At 43.9% G+C, this 26,722-nt stretch overlaps 1 protein-coding gene across 1 annotated transcript in view; it reads left to right on the top strand.

Moving 5' to 3' along the window:
• Nucleotides 1-9,528: 9,528 nt before the first annotated feature.
• The window catches only part of LOC137561030 (prostaglandin E2 receptor EP1 subtype-like), a 47,839-nt gene continuing 30,645 nt past the window's right edge, over nt 9,529-26,722 (top strand). The window contains exons 1-2 of the mRNA XM_068272247.1: nt 9,529-9,806; nt 11,573-12,401. Coding sequence (XP_068128348.1) covers nt 11,595-12,401 — 807 coding nt within the window. The 5' untranslated portion in view covers nt 9,529-9,806; nt 11,573-11,594. The remainder of the gene's footprint in view (nt 9,807-11,572; nt 12,402-26,722) is intronic.

A 26,722-nucleotide genomic window follows, 5' to 3' on the forward strand; every position in this document is an offset into this window, starting at 1 on the left:
CAGCTTAATGCGGCAGGGAGGGGGGTCGGACTCCCCCTCCCTCACCTGGGTCCCCCATCTGCGCTACCCCTCCAGCTTAATGCAGCAGGGAGGGGGGTCGGACCCCCCCTCCCTCACCTGGGTCCCCCATCTGCGCTCCCCCTCCAGCTTAAGCGGCAGGGAGGGGGTCGGACCCCCCCCTCCCTCACCTGGGTCCCCCATCTGCCCTCCCCCTCCAGCTTAATGCGGCAGGGAGGGGGGTCGGACCCCCCCTCCCTCACCTGGGTCCCCCATCTGCGCTCCCCCTCCAGCTTAATGCAGCAGGGAGGAGGGTCGGACCCCCCCTCCCTCACCTGGGTCCCCCATCTGCGCTACCCCTCCAGCTTAATGCAGCAGGGAGGGGGGTCGGACCCCCCCTCCCTCACCTGGGTCCCCCATCTGCGCTCCCCCTCCAGCTTAAGCGGCAGGGAGGGGGGTCGGACCCCCCCAGTTGCACCTGCTCTGCACCTCAGTTGTCCTTTCAGTTATAACTGACAGCAACTGATCTAGTGTAAAAGGGCCACAAAGGTGGCCACGCACCATACAATTAAAAGATCCAATTTTTCACCAATTCGATCATTTCAATCAGTTGTCCCAAAAAATCTAGAACTTTTCTTTGTGTTCGATCGATAAATCCGATCAAATTTCCAGTTTTTTTTTCCATTTTTGGAGATTGGACATGTTGGAAATTTCAGAACAACTTTATCAAAAATTGTATGGTGTGTGATGGATTGTCAATTACTTGATGTTCAGCGCTGCATAATATGTTGGCGCTTTATAAATACAATAAATAAATAAATGTACAGCTACAATCAATTTTTTCTGAGCATTCAATTATTTTATTCATGATTGGGGAAAAATTTTACATAGGTGTGTGGTACTTTGGTCATATTTTTAAATTGTTACAATCAGTCAGAAAAATGTATTGCTATTCTTGAATTGAACATATATTTAAAAAATCGTATGGTGTGTGGCCACTTTAAAACTTTCAGCTCCCAGTGAGACAAGTCTGACAAGACCTTGTCAGAACTGGAAGGAATCATTGCTTGAAGAAAATGGTGAGCTTCTGAGAGGAACTGATGGCGCGGTAAGTACGGTATGTACAGTAATATTCATTAGCAAGCACATAATGTGTTTATTTTAAAGCGGAACTGAAATAATAATAATAATAAAAAAGTGTTGTACTTACCTGTGGCTTCTGCCAGCCCCTTGCAGCCTTCCTGTCTCCTCCAGGATTCTCCATTCTCCCGCCACCAGCCGCTTTCGGTGCTATCGTACCGTCGACTCGGCAACTGCACCTGCGCTCCCCGAGCCACACGTATCTTTCTAGTGTCCTGCGCTAACAGCGCAGGACGCCATTGCGGAGAAAGATACGTGTGACCCGGAGTGTGCAGGCACAGTTGCCGAGTCCACCGAACCGAAAGCGGCTGATGGCGGGAGAACAGAGAATCTTGGAGTGCAGGAAGGCAACAAGTGGCTGGTAGAAGCCACAGGTAAGTGAAACTCTTTGTTTTTTTTATCATTTCAGTTCCGCTTCAAATAATTTTACTTGGTTCAGGTTCCCTTTAGGCCAATTTAGAGAAAAATGTCCCTGAAATCAGCACTAGAAGTAGATCTCTATCTTGGCCGCATAGATGGAAGCATACAACACGGTTATATGATGGCCGCTTCCTCTGACCCTGGAGAGCTGCTAACTTCCAATGTGGCATTCTCTCTCTCTCTCTTTCTTTCTCTCTCTTAACAATCCAATCTAATAATGTTGTTGAACTGAAACCGTCTTTAACCTTTTAATCACCAATTTAATTAAAAGGCTTGCAAGTGCTCCAGCCAATTTATTTTCATAAATGTCATTTTATTTCTTATTCGTTATATTTCCGTCCTACTAAGCATGGAAAATTGTGCGTGTTTTGCCACATAGTGTGAAATGCGCATATCCAGGCATATACAGCAAGTCAATGGGCTGTTTGCAATTTAGGGTTTTTTTTCCCCGCGTTCACGTTTCCTCCACGTTAATGAAATCAAACTATTTTTTTTCTTCTTTTTGCATTCTACGTACAGGCCGGGCTTTCTGGAAAGGCCCCAAAGGCCAGAGCCTTGGGTCGCAGCAGCCCCTGGGAGGCTGGACCTTGGAGAAGAGTTGCTGCATATGGAAGTGCAGGCTGCAAATTGAGATGGGAAGCAACACAAGGAAAAGGGATGCTGCCGCTCAAGAGAGCTATACATGAAAGAGAGAGGCTGCTGTACATGAAGGCTACACATGGAAGAGGGGGCTGCACAAGGAGTGGGAGGGGCTGCTGTACATGAAGGCTACACATGGAAGAGGGGGCTGAACAAGGAATGGGAGGGGCTGCTGAATATGAAGGCTACACATGGAAGAGGGGGCTGCACAAGGAATGGGAGGGGCGCTGCTGCTCATGAAAAGGGAGCAACAAGAAAGTTGGACTAAGGGCACTAAAACCATTCCAACATTTTGAGATAAGAAAGAGGGACAAATAGGCCACACCCCTGACACACCCCCAATCACACCCCGACACACCCCTAGTCATGCATACCGTAAAGATTTCATAGGAAAAATATGTTGTTTTATAATTCAACCCACACTGGTCCTTTCTATCCTGGTTCATTTTCCTTCATATTAACACTTGAAAATAAGAAATATAATTTAAAGGGGAACTTCAGCCTAAACAAACATACTGTTATTAAGTTACATTAGTTATGTTAATTAGAATAGATAGGTAATATAATATTTTACCCACCCTGTTTTAAAAGAACAGGCAAATGTTTGTGATTCATGGGGGCTGCCATTTTTTTGGTTGAAAGGAGGTGACAAGGAGCAGGAGACACAGTTCCAACTGTCCTGTGTCCTGATAACCCCTCCCAGCTGCACACACTAGGCTTCAAATGTCAAATTCAAAATGTAAAAAAATAAAAAAAATTGCACCAAAACAGCAGAATGACAACAACATCAGAAATCCCATCATGCTTTGCACAGCATCAGGGGAAAACTGCCCGGGCAGTTTTCTTCTGTGCAGCTAAAAATGAGGCTTGTATAAGAGAAACAAAGTTCTGATGCTGTGAAACTGTTAAAGAAACACCAGGCCTTTTCAGTGCTGCTGAGTCGATTTTTAGTCTGGAGGTTCACTTTAAAGGATATAGATAACCTTTAGAGTATATTAAAGACATTTCTTCAGTAGAAAAATACATATATTTACATGGATCTGTACATGAGTCCTGAAAGAGGGACAAATGAGGTAGAAAGAGGAACAGAGGGACAGGGCTCCTAAAGAGGTACTGTCCCTCCAAAAGAGGGACAGTTGGGAGCTATGCTAAAACTATAAATCCAGCCTTGACTATGTACATATCTGTTGCATTTTTCCACTATTACAAAATAAACGTGTGTGGAAAATGCAAATTTAAAATGCCATCAGATTGTGATGCAATAACCCCCAAAATGGGCGTAAAATTGCACAGTCAAGTGTGGTATAATAACAATCTCAAGCCACAGTACAAGGACTACAGCAATAAAACAAAAAGAAGTAGGCAGTGTAAAGGCCCATACACACGGGGTACGGCTGTCGCCGCAGCCACGTGGCACGCGCGTGTTGCGGCGACAGGTCGCCCGTGTGTATAACGCGCGCGCCCCGAACCGTCGCCCGTCGGAGCTGTCGCCAGGTGATTGACATGTTCAATCGCCGGCTACAGCTGTCGCCGCGACTTCGCCGGAACTGTCGCTAGTCCCGCGTGAGTACGCAGGCTAGCGACAGGAGACCTACGCGAGTGAATGGAGCATCCGGCCAGGGGATGCTCCATTCACAAACAGCTTCCGCCGCGTCTCTGCCTTTCTGGCGAGACGTGTGGACAGCTGTCGCCGGCAGGGAGCTGTCGCTACCTGTTCGTGTGCATGCATGCTACGGGGGACCCGTGAGTATGTAGCTTTAGAGGCAGTGAATAGTGTGCATCCACAACTAGAGGGCAGTGTTGGAAGGCAGGAGAAATAGCAGAGGACTTCTGCTATCATTTTCTGTACAGGCCAAAGAGAAGACATGTGACCATGCGATCATGTGACCACACAACATTCTGAGTGTACCTGAGTATACCCATCGGCAAAGCAGCTGCACTTCGCTGTCTAAATTGCATCTACATGGGTAAAGCCAAACTAAACCAAGAATTAATCATGGCAAATTCTACAAGTAATCAGGTTGATAAGTGAATATAAACAGTGTTTAGATGCAAAATGGTCAATAAAACATGTTTCATTGACCAAACGAGCTTGCCAGAACAGAGCAGCTTTCTTCATCTTCTCTCGGGATTTAGCTGGTGTAATCATGTGACACACAAAATAGTAATACCAATAGATGCCAGACTACGTTTCCCAGAGACCCTGCATTACAGTAGAACCCTTGGCCCCTTTTCAATTAACTTTTCTCCTGCGTTTTCCTTACATTTTACCAATTACTGCTTCGGCCGTCGCAACGCGTTTTGAGCCCAGAAGGAGGACACAGAACCACCAAATGCAGTCAATCTTTGACGCTGCAGGTAGATGACAGGATCCACCGCTGCGTTTATTGCGGATGACGGTAAACAACGATACGGTCATTAAGAAACAACTGTTTCTATAATAATTTTTTTTTATATCAGCGCAACCATCTATAATCATGTATCAGTTCTTGATTTGAAAAGCTGCCAAAGTCCAGCACTCCAGTATAGCGTCTTCCAAGCAAATATATATATAAACCTTCAGCGCTATTCTCAATAGTCCACCACCAGAAACACCATAAAAAAGGATGCGCTTACCAGATCCTTACAGACCTAAATTACAGGGTCTGTAACAAAGCGTCATTAGGTCAGCGGCTGGTATCTTCCCAGCTGGCCTCCTTTTCCAGTTCTAATGCCCACAGTTGTTAACAATTTCTCATCCGTGGTACTCCCACAATGCATATATAGGATAATAAGAAAAACAAATCTAAGCGTATCTATTTAAAAATGTAATATCAAATTTCATGTAAAAGAGCAAAACAGCATAAAATCACTCACATCAGGGCCCTTACGACAGGGACCCTGTAACGATCGGTGTCAGCACCACACATAGAGAATCTGATTATTGGTGATCTGCAGTATCACCAAGAATACAGATATATACCCGATTATTGATGATCTGCAGAATCACCAATAATACAAGTATAACTAACCTCTGGACACCTATTTAGTGTGAGTGTTTGGTGCAACAGTAATAACTTTGAGTGGGACCACCCGAGGAGCAGGTGGTCCTTGGCAGTATGAGAAACACCTCCCTCCGGAAAGTGCGAAGACCTTCCAACAGCCTGAGACTTCCAAAAGGGGTGGAGCCCCAGGCTGAATGGCAGGAAGGCCCTGTGGCTAAGTGACACCTAGAAGGTGGGCATCACAAGCAGGACTGGAGACTAATCTCTCAATGGAGAGGGATAGCTCGCAAGGTCGGGCAGGCTAGGTCGGCAACACACAGGCAGAGAAGGTACAGAGACAGAAGGCTGATTTAGTAACCAGGGACAGGCAGGGTCGGCAACAGGTAATCAGATATGTGTAGGTACCGAATCAGAAAGCAGAAGGATAGTCAGGAATGCAATAGGTCATAACAGATATCAAACAATGCCTAGTCTGGGGTGTGAGGTCCGTGGTCTCAACACCCTGGAACTAGTCTGAAGTATAACACAATGGTGACACAATCTCTCTAGTCTTGGGTGTGAGGTCCGTGGTCTCAACACCCTGGAACTAGTCTGAAGTATAATACAATGGTAACACAGTATCCCTAGTCTTGGGTGTGAGGTCCGTGGTCTCAACACCCTGGAACTAGTCTGAAGTATAACACAATGGTAACACAGTATCCCTAGTCTTGGGTGTGAGGTCCATGGTCTCAACACCCTGGAACTAGTCTGAAGCATGATACAGTGGTAACACAGTATCCCTAGTCTTGGGTGTGAGGTCCGTGGTCTCAACACCCTGGAACTAGTCTGAAGTATAACACAATGGTAACACAGAAGTAATCTGGCTCAGTGTGAATTCCCAGGTCCTCCTGGTTCTAACACACTGTGGGATCTGACTATGGTCTGAGTGCTTTCACGTAAGTGTTCGCAACGGCAGACAACTTGAGACTGACCAGGAATAACTATATATAGAGCAGCGCTCCCCAGCGCCACCCATCGCTGATCAACCAATAGCTACTTGCTCTGAGATCAGCTGACCAACCTGGTCAGCTGATCCCTCCTCGTTTGTCATAAAGGTTCTGCCTCTCAGTGCTCGCGCGCATATTCCTCAATCTGTGTGCACTAACAGGCCCAGCCACATCAGACGCACGCTGCTGCGTGCAAACCGCCGAGCTGGACGCGGAATCAGCCGCCTCACTGCCAGTTCGTGCGGCGGCTTTTCCGCAGTCTATTACAGACCCAAAGCAGAATACAGCATGTAACATAAACATAGGACGCCGTCCAACCAGGGCATGGCGGACATCTGGTGGACATTTTATGCTGTTTTGCTCTTTTACATAAAATTTGATATTACATTTTTTAATAGATATGCTTAGATTAGTTTTTCCTTTTATCCTATATATGCATTGTGGGAGTACCACGGATGAGAAATTGTTAACAACTGTGGGCAGCAGAACTGGAAAGGAGGCCAGCTGGGAAGATACCAGCCGCTGACCTAATGACGCTTTGTTACAGACCCTGTAATTAAGGTCTGTAAGGATCTGTTTTTTTATGGTGTTTCTGGTGGTGGACTATTGAGAATAGCGCTGAAGGTTTATATATATAACTGTTTCTATACATAGGAATGGAAGCAGCAGTTGATCCCTTTAAAGAGACACTGAAGCAATAAAAAAATAAAAATGATGATATAATGAATTTGTTGTGTAGTACGGATAATTACTAGAAGATTAGTAGCAAAGAAAATATTCTGATATTTTTATTTTCAGTTATATAGTGTTTTTTATAACATTGCATAATTCTCTAATATTTGCAGTTTACACACTACTCAGCATTCTAAATGTTTGTACAGAGCAGTCTTGTGAACTATTGACCTGTCCTCTGCAGAGAAAAAGAAAATACAGTGATTGACAGTTGAGATAACAAGCTTCAGAAGACAGAGCTTTTTTGCATAGATAACAACTGGAGTTTTTTTAACTCTTCCTGTACTAGAAACAATATTAGACTCATATATCTGCTGCTAATGTTTTATTCCTTAGCTGTACTACACATACAAATCATTATGTCATAATTATTTTTTCACTTCAGTGTCTCTTTAAGCGATGTTTTGTTGCCCACCGGAAACAGCGGGCTTGCTGCCCCTAAGCGTCCGTCTGAACCAGCCCTAAATATAAAATGAGAATCTCTTGGGCTGAGAATGAAACTGGTCTGAGAATCTGTGGATTTCTGAGGAAATGTTTGTGCATTAGAGATGATTCTAGCCCAAACAAATCTCTTTAAATAATTTATATTATGAAAAGGAATAAATAGTTAACATTGCCTCACATTCCACAGGCTGGCAGCTGAGATTGACTATTTAAAGGGCAATTGGCTATGAACAGTTCTCTCAGTCATTCTGGAAACTGAAGTAAAAAAATTGTACTGAAATCTGTCTGCTTCAGAAACCTCATGCTATAAAAAAAAATGTATGAGTCTTGGCGGAGCGCCAGGCCGCTTGGAGACGAGCCAAATATCCAATCACACATTGTTAATGGGTCAATGATGACCTTATTCAGTAATGAGTCTTCCTAGCCGTGAAGGTACAGGCTGAAGCTTCTATCCTAGCCTGTGACTGAGCATACAGAGCCAGCCACCTGCACTCTGCCCAGTGCCCACCCTTTCCTGTGTCCATGTCCAGGGGCGTAACTACAATTCATGCTCCTCCCCTCCCCCCAATGTTCACACCCCTTTCTTTGCCTACCCTTAGCGCCGTTCATGGCCTTGGGGTGCATCTTACAAGGGTCATAAAACAAGTGTGGCCATCAATATCTTCACACCCATAACAAGTGTAGCCACAAAAACACCGGATCTGAAGTATAGTCCCCTGTATCAGAGGAAGAGAAGGTTAGTAGTTGGGGGCCACCACAGCGCTGATGTTAGTGTTAGGATCAGGTGAGGGTAATGTTAGTGTTAGGAATCAGGTGAGGGTAATGTTAGTGATTAGGATCAGGTGAGGATAATGTTAGTGTTTAGGATCAGGTGAGCGTAATGTTAGTGTTTAGGATCAGGTGAGCGTAATGTAAGTGTTAGGAATCAGGTGAGGGTAATGTTAGTGTTAGGAATCAGGTGAGGGTAATGTTAGTGTTAGGAATCAGGTGAGGGTAATGTTAGTGTTAGGAATCAGGTGAGGGTAATGTTAGTGATTAGGATCAGGTGAGGATAATGTTAGTGTTTAGGATCAGGTGAGCGTAATGTTAGTGTTTAGGATCAGGTGAGGGTAATGTTAGTGATTAGGATCAGGTGAGGATAATGTTAGTGTTTAGGATTAGGTGAGGGTAATGTTAGTGTTTAGGATCAGGTGAGGGTAATGTTAGTGATTAGGATCAGGTGAGGGTAATGTTAGTGTTTAGGATTAGGTGAGCGTAATGTTAGTGTTTAGGATCAGGTAAAGGTTATGTTAGTATTTAGGATCAGGTGAGGGTAATGTTAGTGTTAGGTTTAAGATGTGGGTAATGTTAGTGTTAGGAATCAGGTGAGGGTAATGTTAGTGTTTAGGATCAGGTGAACATGTCTTATTTCTCTCTCTTCAAACACAGTAGGAGAATGATAGCTGAGTGAGTTGTGTGCCCCCTCCTACACTGCGCCCTGAGGCTGGAGCCTCTTTCGCCTCTGCCTCGGCCTGGCCTTGCATACACTACACGATACATACATACACATATGACTATGACAGGGAATAGATTGTGAGCCCCTCTGAGGGACAGTTATGTGACAACACAATATACTCTGTAAAAAGTGTTGCGGAAGAGGCCGTCTCATATAAATACTAAATAATAATAATACTACAAGAAGGTGGTAAAATTGGTCTGTGATTGGCCAATCATAATTGGAAGTGTGTACCAGGCTTTTGGTTTACTTTAGAAATTAGAGACAGTGGCTAAGCATTCAGTTGTACTTCCATGCTCCTTGCAGTGCATATCTCCACATCCTGATCCACTAGACAAATCTGCAAACATGAGCATATTGCCCTCCTACTGCAGGACAGGACAGGAGAGAGGACATGGGACAGTGATGTTGTGCCAACTGCTACAGACCATAGCAACTAATCAGCTGTTATCTTTCAGCATCCTGAGAAAACTGAAAAAAATAATTCTGAATGGCTGATCTGTTACTATGTTCTTTGAATTGCACATTTTCCTTCTTTCTACTCCTACTGTACATCGTTATTAGTCCTCCTTTTGGCCGTCTGCTCTCACCCCATTCTCTCACTTCTCTTGGTCCTCTGGGAGGAGGAGGAGGCACCATCCAGGGGAGGATGAGGGAAGCACAAGAGGACAATGCGAATGGAACAGGGAGAGTGAAGAAGATCAGAGGAGGAAGGCACAAGTGCGGAGAAGGGACTGGGCTGTGACACTGGGCTGAAGGGACAGAAGAACAAGGAGATGTAGCAAGAAACCACAGACAGGAAAGGGAGAGCAGAAACAAGTGGAACTGAGGAGGACTTCTGTGATACTGAACAGTGTGAAAAGAAAACAATGACACCATGGACTGTGGATGAAGCAAACACACCCCGGGACTGCCACCCAAGGAAGAACAAGACGTAGCCAGCGGAGGTGCAGGACGCCCCACAAAGAGGTGAATGTCTGTTTTAGAGGCAGCTTAAAATACTGTGAGGTTTCTTAACACCAGGGTTCAGAGATAAGCTACGTGAAGTAACCGAGGACAACTGAGCAGGTGTTAGCTCACAGCAGTCTAGATGAACCAGGACTTGTGATGTTTGATCGGAATCTATTGATTGCTGTACATTCTGGCTCTTCTCACAAGTTTTAGCCAGGATGTCTCAAAGAGGTGTATGCAATAAACTGCGGTAAGCAGAATTACATGTATAGTGTCATAGCGCATGATGAGTAGAACAGAATGCAATACATGCAATGCGTTACACTCAACTCATTCTGTGTAAAAGTTTATGCACGTAATTCTGCTTAACACAGTTAAGTCTCAAGTCGGGGGTCCACTTTTTACCAAAATTGGAAAGCCCTTCAAATTTGTAATTGCTGTTCTCCTGTATGAAATGTGGCATTACACGACAGGACAGAAAAGTACACAACTTTGTAGAGAAGAATTAAACTACGGTATATCTTGTTTTAAATTCATGCACATTATTTGACGTGCCGCTTAATGTTCCTGAATTTTGCTCACATTGTGGTGGACATTTAAAACTAAGACTCCATGGCTATCTACATAAGTCTGGCATAGATATAACACAGCAAGTGTTTGGAGTTAGGGGGGTTTAAGCTAATCTCTGATGTTCTCCAGTAAAAATGATAAAAGTAACACTTTGGGTATGGGTGGAATGGCCACGACACCACATCAGAATCAGAAGATCAGAATCGGCTTAATTCACAAAGTATGACCAAAGTCGCACCTGGGATTATTTGTGGTACATATGCCAAATAGCGCAGTAACATACATTAGGACAGGCATTTAGACATTAACAGACGGTCTAGACAAAGCAGATATGGCAAAGCAGAAAGACACCTGCGAGGAAGGTATGGGGTGCTAAGGGGTATTTCAGGGGCTAGAGTTCAGGGGAAGAAGGTGTTCCTGTGCCTGTTGGTTTTGGTTGGGGTCAGGGGCGCAATTAGGGGGAAGCAGCCACTGCAACTGCAGAGGGGGCCAGAGGTTTGGGAGGAACCCAACTACTAACCTTCCCTTTCTCTGATACTCCAGATCAGGTTGTTTTTCTGGCTACAATTGTTATCGTTGTAAAGATCCTTATGGCCACACTTGTGTAATGACCTTTGTATGATAACCCCCATGTTGTGTGGGTCACCAAGGGAGGCAAGGGAGGAGGAGTTGGGAACATTAAGGGGGCCCCATCAAAGTTATGCTGGGGGCCACATGATTTGTAGTTACGCCCCTGGTGGGGATAGACCTGAAGCGACGGTCTGAGGGTATAAGACTACCTACTGTTGTTCCTTTGTTGAGTAAAGCATCATCTAAAAAATTCCCACTGGACATAACAGATGCTGAAAACCCGTAAAAGATTCTAAAACAAATGTAAATCAAACACAGATCATGAAATATTTATTTTTCTACTCCACTTAATTGATTAGATTTACCAAAGGATAGGAAAAAAATTAAGATAAAGAAAATAACTCCAGTTATACGAGATTAAACTTTTTGTATCCATACTAGAAGAATGATGAATGGGTGAATTATATGCATGTGGGTTTTAAAATAAAAATTAACGTTGGTTTCTCTTTTTTTCTCTCCTCCTCTCCATTCCTTTGCATGTCATGACATGTCCACACCTGTCATTTGTATCCATTCACCATGTATTCCTTTCTCAAATGTATCTCCTCACATTAACAATTACTATCACACTTTTCATCATCTAGAATATTTTTGTCTCCTTATTCAATGTCCCCACCACTAGCCTTCAACACCTCTTTTTCCTCAATGTTTTCCCCCTGGCCTCCAAGCTCTCCTTCTTATACCACTCCACCTTCTCCTCCTCGTTCATCCAGCCCTCTCCTCCCATCACTGTCTATGGCCATAGGTGCTTTGTCCAATGCTCTTGGTCTTTGGATTCTCGCTCGAGCATATTACCATTCTCGACATCTTCGGCGTTCCAGAGCACAGTTCCTTCTCTTGGCCTCGGGTCTTCTCATGACAGACTTGGCTGGACATGTCATCACGGGATCCTTTGTTCTGTGGCTTTACTCCTATGGAGGAATACCAATGGCTGGATGTCAGTTTCTTGGTGGCTGTATGGTGTTCTTTGGACTTTCTCCACTTCTCCTTGGCCTTCTAATGGCATGTGAACGTTGCCTTGGTCTTACTCGACCCCTCTGGCACTCTGCTGTGGTTACTCAAAATCGAGCTCGGATAAGCCTTGCCTTCACATGGGCACTTGCCCTTCTGGTGTCCACCCTTCCACTGCTTGGTTATGGAACTTATGGGTTGCAGCCTTCAGGAACCTGGTGTTTTCTTCAGGACCCCCCAGGATTTTGCTTACTATTCTCTGGATTGGGTTTAGGATCACTGGCAGCTGCCCTGGTGTGTAACATGCTAGTTGGAATTACTTTGCTCAGGGCCCGGATCCTAAGAACCACCAGAGAAGAAGGAAGACGACGGCATCCAAGAGCCCGTTCTCATGACTTGGAGATGATGGTGCAGCTGCTGGCAATTACACTTGTGTCATGTGTGTGCTGGAGCCCTCTGCTGGTAGGTAGTAGTGTAACATCACACTAGTTGCTCATAATTCAACCCACAGTGGAAATGCAGATGTCTCTTAACCCCAGATATGAGTTTTAAAATTTCCCACCTTTAGGCCTCATTCACACCTAATATCGAAAACGCAGGCGTTTTGCGTTTTTGTGCGCTTTTTTCCCCCCTCCCGGCGCTCCACTGCTCGCTGCATTGCGCTTTTCGAAGCGCTTTTCCAGAGCGGTTTTGTAATCCACTCCCTGATGCAAGTCAGGAAGTGAACTCTTTGATCCAGAAAAAGAATAAATACAATGTATTTATTCTTAAAAACGCTCACACAATCGCTGCACAAAGCGGTTTTGGGAGCATTTTGCGTTTCTCCTATAAGTTTAATTGAGGCAAAATCGCCCCAAAAATGGTACAGGCACCGATTTGCCGACCGCAACGCGCTGATATGAACCTTCTCATAGAGATTCATTGCACAAGCGTTTTATAGGTGATTCTGAAAATCGCTTGCGCTTGAAAAAAGGGCAAAAACACCCTTGTGAATGAGCACTCATTCAAAGTTTTTGCAAAGAAAAAAAAAAAATTCTAACCTCTGATCATTTTTCTCTGCGAATCACAAAAGTGTGCAGATCGGCTGTTTATGCTCTGTATGCTTGTTCCAGGGTGTGAGACTCAGAAACTACTTACACCATAAGACTAATATAACATCCAGGCAGTTAAAGGGAACCTTAACCGAAGCTAAAAGAAAAAGTTTCACTTACCTGGGTCTTCCACCAGCCCCCTGTAGCCGTCCTGTGCCCGCGCCGTCACTCACCTATCATCCGGTCCCCCTGACATGGCTCAGTTTCATTGCCAGTCTCCGAGCCAATGCACCTGCGTAGCCCTGGCCACGCGTCCTAGATTGCACTCCCATCCCTATGTGTTCAGCGCATGCACACAGGACATCTGCAGGGGGGGTTGGTGGAAGCCTCAGGTAAGGAAACTTTTTCTTTTATTTTCGGTGAAGGTTCCCTTTAAAGAGGAACTCCAAGGATTGAATTAATCCCAATCAGTAGCTGATACAACCGTTCCCTTAAGAAATGTTTACCTTTTCTCAAATAGATCATTAGGGTCATCTGTATGGCTGATATTGTGGTGAAACCCCTCCCACAGTGTGAGGTCATGACTGTGGTCCTGACAGTTTTCTGTCTGTGAACCTTGTTGCATTGTGGAATGGGTTTTTCCAACAACCAAGCAATATCATCCCCCACAGCACTCTCAGTAATGAACATTCCATACAAATCACCTGACAGAACTAAAGATGTCACCACCAGTGATACATTTCAGAAAGTAAATGCGGGATAGGAAAGACTTTACAATAGGCAAACACTGACTAAATAATCTATAAATTAATATTGTAAACAATAAGCAATGTATTCATTATGTTATTTCTTCTACACTTCCTCTTTAACATTTTAAAAAGGGCAGTCTTTGATTTCCTTAACTCTAAGGATCATCTCCAAACGCCAAAGAAGGAACTTTCTGTTTTCACTGTGGTCCGCATAATCTTTACTAGCCTATCATGAAATATATTTTTTCTTTAAATCCTGGAATTTTTCACTGGAAACTGTTGTTCACAAGTTCTGTACTGTACACACTGACCCTCACCTTCCATAGCTTCTGAATAAGAAAGTCAACTAATGCATCGTTGTTTTATCTCATACACTTGTGTGGAGAGCACCCCCCTGTGTAGAGAGCAGAGACTGCCTTCATCTCCCCTGATTCGCCCAGCAACACCTACATAAGTGGATGGATACCAGCTGGAGGAGGGAATTATACCACACTAGTAGACCCAAGCCCGTTTAAAAACGGGCTCTAGGTCTTTTTTTTTTTTTTTTGCCGCCGCCAGTCACTGCGCGTGCCCGCTCACCCGCCGTGTGCGCACGCAACTGCCCGCCCATCTCGCCCCCTCGTCCCTCCAGCTGTCCGTTTTGCGCACATGCGCAGTAACAAAATAACAGGGACACAGGGACGCTGCAAACTGCTGGACGCAGCGACACAGGCTAATTGTTATATAGGATAACACAAGTCTCAAGGAGAGGAGGAGCTATCCTGCAGTCTGCTAGACAGTCCTATCACAGCCGTATACACCTGTTCAGTAAAACTGGTCAGAGGTTGCTTGGCCAGTATTTGTTGGTAGAAATTTCAGCTTTATTTAAGTTGGATAAAGTGTACCCTTTACCATTTGTGCATATGCGGGGGAGTAGGAAAGCAGACACTCAGAGAGTCTTGGAAACTATTCATGCAGAGAAAACTGCTTTAGGCCTCTTGCACACTGCAAGTGATTCCGATTCAGATTCCGCTTTTTAATCAGTTTTTACATCCGATTCAGATTCCGATTTGCAGTGTGCAGGGAGCAAACTGCAAATCGGAATCGGAATCAGATGTAAAAACTGATTAAAAAGCAGAATCTGAATCGGAATCGCTTGCAGTGTGCAAGAGGCCTTAGTTTATTTTTTAAAGGGAATCTGAAGTGAAAATAAACTTATGAGATAATGAACTGTATGTGTAGTACAGATAATGTATAGAACATTAGTAGCCAATAAAAGAGTCTCATATTGTGTCTAGTACAGAAAGAATTAAGAAACTTCAGTTGTTATCTATGCAAACGATATCTGTACTACACATACAATTCATTATAACATACTTTTTTTTACTTCAGTGTCACTTGCAAAACGGAATATCGCAAGACAATTATAAACATCAGATATTCCTAGCTTTCAATTCACATTTTAAATACTATTTTGAGTATTCTGTAATGTAAATCTGATTGTGTATGGGGGTTAAACCCAGGCAGTCTGTATTAGTCTGTATTCACTCTTCTCATAAACTTTGCTTATGTTTATTTACAATAAAGCTACCACTTGTCATTCCACATTTACATACTGCAGCCATATCCAGCCAAGCTGATACTGATGTTTTGTTTCACTGGATATGTCGTTAGAATAAATCTTTTAAACTGGACCTGAACTCTTGCACAGGACAGAAAGAAAACAGAGAAATGCACCCTGTATGTATTTAGAGCATTTAGCTTGTCTAATTCCCCCTCATCTGCGACTAATCGCAAGTTGAATTTGATCTCTCCCCTGTGTCACATGACAGCAGATAAGCTCATTTGAAAGCACAGGATGTTAACCCTCTGTCTGCTTCCATGAATCAGGAAGTAGAAAGATTTATTGGATGATTTGTATCAGCTGTAACTATGAAATGTTTTTATTTAAATGGTTATTATGCTGTTGTGTATCTTTCAGAGCAAAGAGGAAGTTCTGAGTTTAGGTCCGCTTTATTAATAGAGTTAAAAGGGCATACAACAAAAAACAAACAAACAAACAAAAAACATTGCAACTTGTGTATACACAGAAGAGCATGCTGCCCATAGTAGCAGCCAAATTCCAAAATTCCATCCTCTTTGAAAAAAAACAAAACATTTGACGGGTTTCTATGACAACATCACTACGTCCCCCACTTTACTGTGTTAACAAAATCAGTTCATGGGAAAAAGTCAAAGAAAGTTAATGTGAAAAACACCCCCTCAGGTTTAATACTGGTATTGTTACAATCACTGCCAGTACCGGTAACAGTCTGGGACCTGCCAAAGAGAATTCACAGGAAAAACGTCAAAATTAAAAATAAAAAAAAATTGAGGCATGGCCAATAAGAAGAGGTGTGGCGATAGACTAGTCCACTGACAATTATTTTTTTTCTTTAAATAACATAATTAAAGAGAAGGTGCAAGCTCCAAAATAAAAACAAAAACAGATCCACTTACCTGGGGCTTCCTCCAGCCCCTGGCAGCCTATGTGTCCCTCGCTGCAGCTTCGGGGTCTCGGGATCCCCTTCATTGCAGATGCCGACCTCGCCAGGTCGCGCTGCTCATGATCACGCTCACGTGGTCTGGAGCGTTCTGTGCAGGCAATAGAGAATGGAAAAAAATTTCGAGAACGGAGAAAAATTTCAGTAACTCAAGATTTGTGTGTATGAGAGCTAAACAAACATTATCATTCACCTGAGCCAGTCAAATTTTAACCACTTTACCCTCAAGGGTTTTTACCCTAAAGGACAAGAGCGATTTTCACCTGTCACCCTTTAATTTGCCAATAACTTTAACACTACTTATCATATCAAAAAGATCTATACCTTGTTTTCGCCACAAATCAGGCTTTTTTGGGGTGATATTTGTTCTCAGTAATTACTTTATTTTCTATTCATTTTAAAGGGATAACTTGTGGGGAAATAAAAAAAAAATACACTATTTCTCCAATTCCATCGCCTATAGGTTTAAAATAAACAATGCTACTGTAAATAAAAACCATACATTTTATTTGGCATTTTACGCACTAAAATGTTTTAAAACATCCTGGGATCTGTTAAGAGGGACCAACAGCATGTTTTCATATTACTGGTGGTCCAGTAGTAGTTAAACTCTGATTTTTATCCTTAGTGGCAGTTCACACTTCTCTTATTCCGCATGCACAACTCCGCATTTGCCAGTTTATTGCTCTTTTTTGTATAACCGTTTATGTGTGTGTGATTTTTATATACATTAGTATGCACATTTTTGCTATGGCATTTTTCCGTGAATACCGATGAACTTCAAAACCGCATGCAAATATTCATCCAAACTGCATTTCTCATGTGGATTGTGTACCGTTCCCACTAACTTGCATTGTCACGTGACTCACATGCGAAAAAAAGACCTGCCGTCCACATTTTTAAATGCAGAAAAATCACTAAGGGCTCGTTCACATTGCATTCCGCTAACGTTAACGTTCGCGTTGGAGTTTTTTGTCGCAATTTTTTTTTTGATTCTCGGCGCTTGGGTGGGCGTTTTGTTTTTGTGAAAAGCGCTTTTCTAAGCGCTTTTCCCGAGCGGTTTTGTAATTCACTCCCTGACGCAACTCAGGTAGTGAACTCTTTGACCCGAAAAAGAATAAATACAATGTATTTATTCTTTAAAACGCCAACGCAATCGCCCCACAAAGCGATTCCATTATAGCAAAATCACCCCAAAAATGGTCCAGGCACCGCTTTGCTGAGCGCACAGCGCACAAACCCCGCTGATATGAACCTTCTTCATAGAGATTCATTGCACCAGCGTTTTGTGGGCAATTTTAAAAATCGCCTGCGCTTGAAAAAAGGCCGAAACGCCCCTAGTGTGTACGAACCCTAAAGGCATATTTACATATGACCGCAAAACAGAATGCGATGCCATTTCAATACATTACATGTGCCACACTTGCATTTTCAGAATCTTGCAAATCACACGCGGTTTTCAAGTATGAGTTCCTGTTTTAAACCAAAATTAGGCTGTGGAATCCCAGGAAAATCCTGTTTAGGATTAGCACTACAGGATACAATTGTTTATCTCTTCAGTTTATTTTCACTAGCTTTAAAGTGCTTAATAGTCCAAACCACATATCACTCAAAATACACTGATTTCAGAGCACAGAGTAAGATCAGTAACAAAAGGAAAGCTATATTTATTATTGACAATGATTAATAAAATCCATTGTTAATGAATAAATTGAGCAGTGAAAAGGCCACAATGACCTGGGCCTTGGGCAGCTTCTGATCAAGGGATGGCTGAATATAAAAAAATGGTAGCTATATATGGAAGAGAAGGCTGCAAATGGAAAGGAGAGTTAGCCAATGGAGAGCAGCACACGGAAGGGGGGAGTGCTGCTGCTCAAGGGAGCTGCTGTACGTGAAAGAGAGGGGCTGCTGTCCATTAATGCTATTAATGCTAAGGACATTTTCCACTGAGTGCATTTTGAGATCCGATTGCAATCGCATTATGATCGCAAAAAATGCTAGGTAGTCACTTTACTAATGGAAACCACACAGGGATTTTTCCATTACTGCTTGGCATTTGCAACGCAATTTGACCGTATTGTAATCGTGTCTGCTGCATTTTTCGTGCAGGAAAACCGCATTACAATTAGGCCACTATGTGATTTTTCCGGAATTCGGCCATTCTAAGTCCCGGACTTTTTTATTCACCCAACGGAAATCGAAAACACACCTGATAAAAGTATCACATCGCATTGTGATTAGGGATGATCAATAAGATGCTAATAATTTATTTAAACATTCAAATTTCTTTTAAGTTATATGCAGCCGGGACTTGGACCAATAAAAATGGACTGGAAGTTCCCTTTGCTGAATCTGTCATTTAGTTTGGCACTGTTATTGGCCTGAGGAAGCGGGCTCTGACCCGCGAAACGCGTTGCCTGTGCTACTAATAAAAACCTTTGTAAAATACAAAGATTTTTTCGTCACTGAGGTAAGCTACCTCAAATTTATTTTCCTTTTTTAAACTGCTTTTAGATGCTTTTATTGCACCAGGGCGCCTCTTATACCCTTATTGTCCAACTGAAATAAAAACGAGTTTAACTTACCCGGCGCTTCTACCAGCTCTTTGCCGCCACCATGTACCCGCGCCGTCACTAAGCGATCCTGCAGTCCCCTGCAGCTCCCCTTTTCGGCAGGCGACTTGGCGAATCAACGGCCACTGCACATGCACAGCCGTGGGCCGCACACATACTCAATCATGCTCCCATTGCTGGGAGCGCTCTGCGCATGCGCAATAGAAATTTCCCTGTACTGCACATGCGCAGGGCGCTCCCATCCACGAGAAGCCGATCAGGAGACATGAGGACTGGGGAGGATCGCCCAGTGATGGCACAGGGTGGCTGCAGGGGGCTGGTAAAAGCCCCAGGTAAGTTAAACTTGATTTAGGTTAACTTAGGGCTCATTCACGCTTAAAATAGCAAAACGCAAGCGCTTTATTCTAGCCTTTTGCGCAAGTGATTTAACTGTGATTAGCGTGGTAAAAATCACTGGACACTTCCGAGATTTCAGAGCAAGATTTATAAGCACTGTACTGCGATTGCTTTAGAATCACCTCAAAACTGCTGCAGGTGGGGCGTTTGCGATTGGCGCTAATCGCAAAATGCCCACGATTGGCAACAATTGCGGCAGTGAGAACACTGCCATAGGGTAGAATAGCACTAGCATTTAAAAAAAAACACTAGCACTTTTGTGATTAAGCTGCATATCATTTACATGAAATTTGAATGTTATGAGAAATTATTTGCCTCTCATTGATCATGCCTAAATGTGACCACGTTTCTTAGTGAAAACAGCCCTTGCACATAAAAGAGGGGGCTGCGGCACTCAGATTGGGAGCAGGGCCGGATTTCTGGAAAGGCCCTGTACGGCAGCTGGCCAAGGGGCGGCTGGACATGCAAAAAGGGATTGCTGCGTATGGAAGAAGAGGCTGCAAATGGAATGCTAGAATTGTAAATAAAGAGTAATACAGGGAAATAGGGAGCTGCTGCCCAAGGGATATATAACTTAAAGAGACACCTGCTTCTACCAGCCCCCTGCAGCAGTCCTGTCCCCTCGCAGCCACTCACTAATCCTCTGGTCCCCCGCTGCCAGCTAGTTTCGTTTTTAACCGATAGTCCAGTAAGGACTGGCCACGCGTAGCTTTTTCCGCATTCCCGACTGTAATTAGCGCTATTGCCGCATTACGCACTCATAGATATGCGGCTACGCGTATTTTTGTACGCGTTGCGGCCCGCAATAGCGCTGATTACAGTCGGGAATGCGGAAAAAGCTACACGTGGCCAGTCCTTACGGGACTATCGGTTAAAAACGAAACTAGCTGGCAGCGGGGGACCAGAGGATTAGTGAGTAGCTGCGAGGGCACAGGAGTAAAGGGCACCGGAGTAAAACTAATTTTTTTTTTCTGGCTTAAGGTTCACTTTAAGGGGCTGCTGTACATAAAGGGGCAGCACAAGGTTTAGGAAGGGGTGCTGCACATGGAAGGGGAGCCTCAAGAAAGTCTGTCTAGGGGCGGAAAAAGTATAAATCCACCCATGATTGGGAGCAACAATGAAGTTGGCATAGGGGTGCAAAAAGCATAAATCCAGCCTTGCCAATATATAGGTCTAGAAGTCTGTAAAACCAAACCTGAAAGTAGGATTTGGGTTCATCAGAGGCAAGTTTGGAATCTGTACATGTGACACAAACATAATATAGGGTTACTTGTACATTGAAAGTCACAGTCAATAAACATTGATTTTTCTTGTTTTCTTTCAACAATTTAAAGTTGTTACTATGATAAATGGTTCTGCCTGGTAGACGGGAAGAAAAAAAATCGTTATGTAACCGAGAACAATATAGAGAAAGAAAAGCATCTGCCAGAAGTCAGCAAGAAGTACACAAAGTAGCATCACATTGTGATAAACTCCCACAAAATTACAGAAGGTCAGAGGCCGGAGGAGGATTGATTGTTTCGCACTGCGTCAAGCAGACTTTAAGCAGTGGTTGTTCAATTGAGCCCAGTGGATTTGGGATGGTTTAAAATACATAGACAGTGTGTGATGCGTTAAAGTAAAACTAAAGAGAAAAAAAAGTACGATATTTACCTACAGAGAGTGAAGGTTTTAGATCCTATAGACGGGGCCAGATTTGTACTCATTACTGCCCAAGGCCACTGTCAGCAGCCGCCCCCTTCAGTATAGCTAGATGACCCTTCCCCTCCCTCCAGTATAGGTAGCTTGATGACCTTTCCCTCTAGTATAAGCAGCCAGATGACCCGCCCCCCCACACTGCCAGTATGGCTTGCCAGATAACCCCACCCTCCTCCAGTTTAGGTAGCCTGATGACCCCTCCCCCCTGTCTTCAGTCTAAGAATCCAGATGACCCTCCCCTCCTTCCTTATAGATAGCCTGATGACCCCGCCTCCAGTATAGGTACCGAGGAACCAGGACACCGAGAGAGGTACAGGAAAGCTCTTTAGGATCCAGAGCCTTCCCTCTCCATAAGTATCTGACATTTTTTTTTCATCACTACAGTTTTACTTGAATCCATAACACACTGTTCTTGTTTATTTTGAACCATTCCAAATCCACTATTTTTTTTTTGTGTTTCACTACAGATTTTCATTAAAGGACACCTGTAACTTTAAATAAATGCTACTGACACTTCCTCCCCGCCCATCATCGACGTTCTGCTCATGTCAAAAATTTCAGTTGAGCAGAACTGAAATCTGTGTGTGGAAAGTATATTGTTTACTGCCCGGGTACTTTAAAGGCTCATACACACGTCCAACATAATGCAGGACCAACCACATGACAAGTTTTTTTTACAAAACAAGCACATACACACGCCAACCAACTAAACAACCAACTTGTGGAAATACTGAGTACACAAGCAAAACGACTAACTGCTCAACATATCCGCTTTCAAAATCAACAAAGTTGTTAAGACGACTCGTACACACGTAGCCAACCTACAAAATAGTTGTGCAGGTTGATCCACTGGAAGGATCTGGCAAACCAACTGTTATCAGTTTGTCGTTTTGTTCCTGGCCAGCCATACACACGCCCAACTGTATTCCAATAGACCAAGTTTAGATGATAGTGGGCAGATTGTTTGGACGTCTGTACGAGCCTTAAAGAGACCCAGAGATCAATTTCTTACCCGGGGCTTCCTCCAGGCCCATAAGCATGGATGCATCCCTCGCCATCATCACGCGTGCCTCCCGCGGCCCACCCAGAATCTTCCGTGTAGCCGCAACACAGCCCCAGTAGACGGCTCAGTCGGGCTCAGTCTGACCGAGTGACATCAGCCAGGGCCAAGTGCGCTTGCACAGAAGGTCCGCGCATGCGCAGAAGGCCCCCTGCTGATGTCACACAGCCTCTTATTGGAGCAGTTTGCGGCTTAACGGAGGACCGCAGGAGGACGGCGAGGGACGCATCCGTGCTTCTGGGGCTGGAGAAAGCCCCGGGTAAGTAAAAAACTTTACTCTTTTTACTCATCTCTGGGCCACTTTAAGGAGAAACTGTAACCAAGGATTGAACTTCATCCCATTTAAAAGCTGAAACCCCCTTTCCATGAGAAATCTTTATCTTTTCTCGAATAGATCATCAGGAGGGTCTGTATGGCTGATACTGTGGTGAAACCCCTCCCACAGTGTGATGTCATGACCATGGTCCTGACAGTTTCCCTTCTGTGAGCCTTGTTACATTGTTGAAATAACAGCTGTTTCCAACTGCTAAGCAACCAGTATCTGCCTCTGTGCATATGTATACCTATAAAAATACAACCTTTTAACCTATCACGTTAGGGGGTGTGGTTATAGATAACGGCAGTTGGTGCTGTCTTTTTTTTTCATGTCTGCCAGTAGTAAAGATGATGACTTGCAGGCTGAATGTGGATCAAACTATATGAACAAATTACATGACAAATATCAATAACTTCTTAATCTCTCTTCTACGTTTTAACTTCTCACTTTGCAACGTATGGATTTATTTTTTTCCCCTTTTTCACTAAAATTCCTCTTGAAACGTCAGCTCCCTAGGCAGCCTGTTCAGTTCTGCGAAGAGGAAGGGAAACAATGAGTGACGGATAAGCAAGCGGCGTCCGGCGGCATGCGAAGAACAATGCTTGTACTTTGATGACTCGTTATGGCAGATTTCTAAGCAATGTAGAAGGACAGCTGCACAAACACCATGGCCCACATGCAATTAGCCTGTTCTCCTGAGTTTTCTCCTAGGAGATACATTTTCCATCTTCTCTTTAAAATAACTTTTCAACACTTTGTAATTTAAAAAATACCAAAAAGTTGTTAAAAAAAAAGTTCTGTCAAAATTACTACCACAGTATTTTCTTGCTTGATGGTGGCTTAGAAGACATTGACACGATGAAAATATCACCTAGGTGAAAACTCAGGAGAACAGGCTAATTGCATGTGGGCCATGGTAGTTGCACCACTCTGACACATACAAATATAAATAAACACTCCTTCAAGCCTATAAGCATTTCAGTGACTGCTTTTCACCCTTCTCTTTTCATAACTAGGGTTATACAGGTGGCAGCCATTAGCAATTCCTCCTTTGCCGGACACCACCTACTCCACCAGTTTGCCGGATTCTGTCCCGGCAATATGAAAGGAAGGGAGGGGTTTCTCCAATAAATGTAAAATATTTTATATTTGTCATCATGTAGCTGAAAAAAGGCTGCTATTTATTATTATAATTTAGAAAATAGATTTCATTTCTGAAATCTTGTATTTTTAATTTGGGTCCACTTTAATCACAAACAGTCCTGTCTAATGATGCTCTAAAGTGCTTGTACATCAAGTGATTTGGCGGGCAATCAACCAAGAGACAGATCTCTCTGTGGTTGATCAGAGCGAGATCTGATTGTCAAGAACCAGCCCTGCGGCACGCCTGCAGATACGGTTCCCGACTGCGGGTTTGACCAGATCGAGAGGGGAAGCAGCCTTATTCAAGCTAACACAAGGCTGTAACCCCTCAGAACACTTCTCACTGCCACCACTAGCTGTTGCTAGACACTTCCACTCTGCTGTCGAGTGACCTGCACGCAGTCCGCGTTTCCGTATCTAGGTCAGCTTTTGCGCTTTAGGCCAAATACGGGAACGCCACGCACACACACACACACACACAGTAGCAAGGCACAATCAGGCACTGAACTTGTAACACAAGTTACACTGCAGACTCTCTCTAGGCTATGAGCGTTGGCTTAGTACAACAGAAGTCAAACTTATTAAATAAATATTTAATATAATAAATATTCCAAAAAGTGGAACAGTGCAGACAAGAATATATACAAAAGATTTACAAAAACAAAGTAAAAATGACAAAGATAAAAGTTACAAAGATACACAACAAGACAGTTTACTTAAAATAAAATGGGAATAAACGTTACCAGCATATAGATCTGAGCGTTGTTGCGAGGAGAACGCGGTTCTGGTCAGACCAGGATAGTCCTAGCGTCTTGCTATCTCCAAAGAACTATGACTCTAAATCCTCCTAGCTAATGTTTTATAGGAAAATTTGTGGCCCGGGGCCACTCACATGTCCAGATCCAGGAGTAATCCAATTTCCTCAGGTGTGACAGCACATCCTTGCTGGCCAGAGTTTCCTGTTAGCCTTTGAAGTTCCCAGACTCAGTTAGTCCGGATTGTATATTTGGTCAACAGGTAGCTGTTTACATGAATACAAAGTTCAAAGCAATGCAACACCTTTTTAGGATGCAGAACAAAAGCGGAGGTTGTTATCTAATTACGTCTTTCCTTGCTGGGGCCACAGGTTACAGGTGACAAACACATCGGTGACAATATTTCCTAGCAGATTAAAGGTAAGGACACGGCTGCTATTGGCCTAATTAGTCATCTCCTAATTAGAGGCTAGGTAGACAGTTCCTAATTGAATGTATAGGTTCATTTGCCTATCCAACGTAATTGATCTATTCAATGCAGACAATGGTAGCTCATCCTGCTGGCCACTGAATGCAGAGTTAATTTACATTTACATAAGGAACTCCATAAAGCCAGCTGCCAGACTGGCATACATACACCTCTGAAAGATACACAGCAGATAGAAAAGTGAAAAATATGGCTTCCACGAGATACAATATGGCTGCTATGTTCTGCATATTACCGTACATATCATCATTACCACATAGATCCTCACTCCGATTTCTTCCGATACAACCGCAGGACGATTGCTGATTGGTTTCAGCATGAAATCTCTCAGGAATCGTCTTGTGGCGCCGCCTTGCCACCCCTGGCCTCATCCTCCCAAATGTTATTTGTGCCATCCAGTGCATATACTTGACCTATCTGCCGCTTTTCCACATTGGTGGCTCACACAAGCGCCTCATGCTAAATGCCGGTAGTCATGTGGGACCCAAATGTGGAAGTGCGGGCAGACACAGAAGTGGACACTAGCAGGTGGAGTGACAGATAAAGTATTTTAGTGCACAGGCACCGGGGGGTACATGTAACAATTGGGAGGGACATCGGTAAGAGGTTTCGTCGCGTTAGTGGCTCACAATATTGGACGCCATTACCGCCACGCACCCAATCGACCACGTTGATCTGAGATTTTCACACATGTCCGATCAATACATTTGACCAATTTCAAACAATTATCAAATTGGATGGTTGATCAGCCACCAAGTCGCTACATTTATGGCCACCTTAACAATTTAAATCTTTGTATGCAAACAACATAATGTGTGGTGCACAAATAATCAAATCTTCTGGTAACAAACGATTTGGTTTGGCCAGCTTAAGGCTGCTTGTTTACTCAGAAGGAACCACCTGTGTCCTACCGCAGCTGCAATTATCTATATCTCCTCAGCAGAGCTGGATGAAACTGCCCAGTGCAAGAATAGTGCGATCCGTTTTTAACCCAATCGCAAGCATTGTGCCTGCTGCATTTTTCCTGCTTTTGCGATTTCGTTAAATGAATGGAAGCGCATGCAAATCGAACAGCAAACTCAGTGCTTCTCCCATTTGGAAAAACGTACTGCGGCTTTTTTTGGCCACGTTAGGAATTGCAATTGCACCTGGTGTGATCACACCCATTATCACAGTGAAATGCAAACTAGTGAAAATGGCGATCACAGTGACTGCGATGCCGATTTTCAGTATGGAAGATGGGCCTTTAATGTAGTGTGAAATTATTAAAGTGACACCCATGCTAACCTAGAAATAAAAAACATACAGTATATATACAGTAAGTAGATAAATATTAGTTATACTTACATCACAAATGTATTGCACTGTCCACATTATGATTCCTGTGAATTTAATAAAGGAGAAGCAGAGAATCATATTCTAGACAGTTTCCATCTTGGTTACCTTTGAATGAATCTAATCCTGACATCATTTCCTCCCTCGCTCTTTTTTTTCCTCTTGCTAATTGTGTATTTGTTACCCGCCCTCCTCCCAGAGTCTTCAGACACTCCCATAGTTACATAGTTATTTGGTTTGAAAAAAGACATATGTCCATCGAGTTCAACCCAGTGGCGTTCCTACCACAGGGCGCAGGGGGGCGTGGCGCACCGGGTGCCAGACAGCCAGGGGGGTGTCGCCACGACCCCCCATAGATAAAGTAATGCAGGAGCGGGGAAGAGCAGCGCTAGGAGGAGGGGTGACAGCAGGGATAGCGGCGGGGAGGGGAGACATATCCCCCCCTCCCTCACCTGGGTCCCCTCCTTCTGCCTCTCTTCCCCCCCCCAAAATGTGGGCAGCGGGCCGGGGGCAGTGGGCAGCGAGCAGGCGGGCGCGGAGAATACTTACGTCACTTCCGCGTATCAGCCTGGAACGCTGCGTCCCCGTCACGTGCCTCTTCTGCGCCTCCAATCATTGGAGGCGCAGAAGAGGCACGTGATGGCGACGCAGCGTTCCAGACTGATACACTGAAGTAACGTGAGTATTCTCCGCGCCCGCCTGCTCGCCGTTTGCTGCC

The sequence above is a fragment of the Hyperolius riggenbachi genome, chromosome 3 (assembly GCF_040937935.1).
Source record: "Hyperolius riggenbachi isolate aHypRig1 chromosome 3, aHypRig1.pri, whole genome shotgun sequence".
NCBI lineage: Eukaryota > Metazoa > Chordata > Amphibia > Anura > Hyperoliidae > Hyperolius > Hyperolius riggenbachi.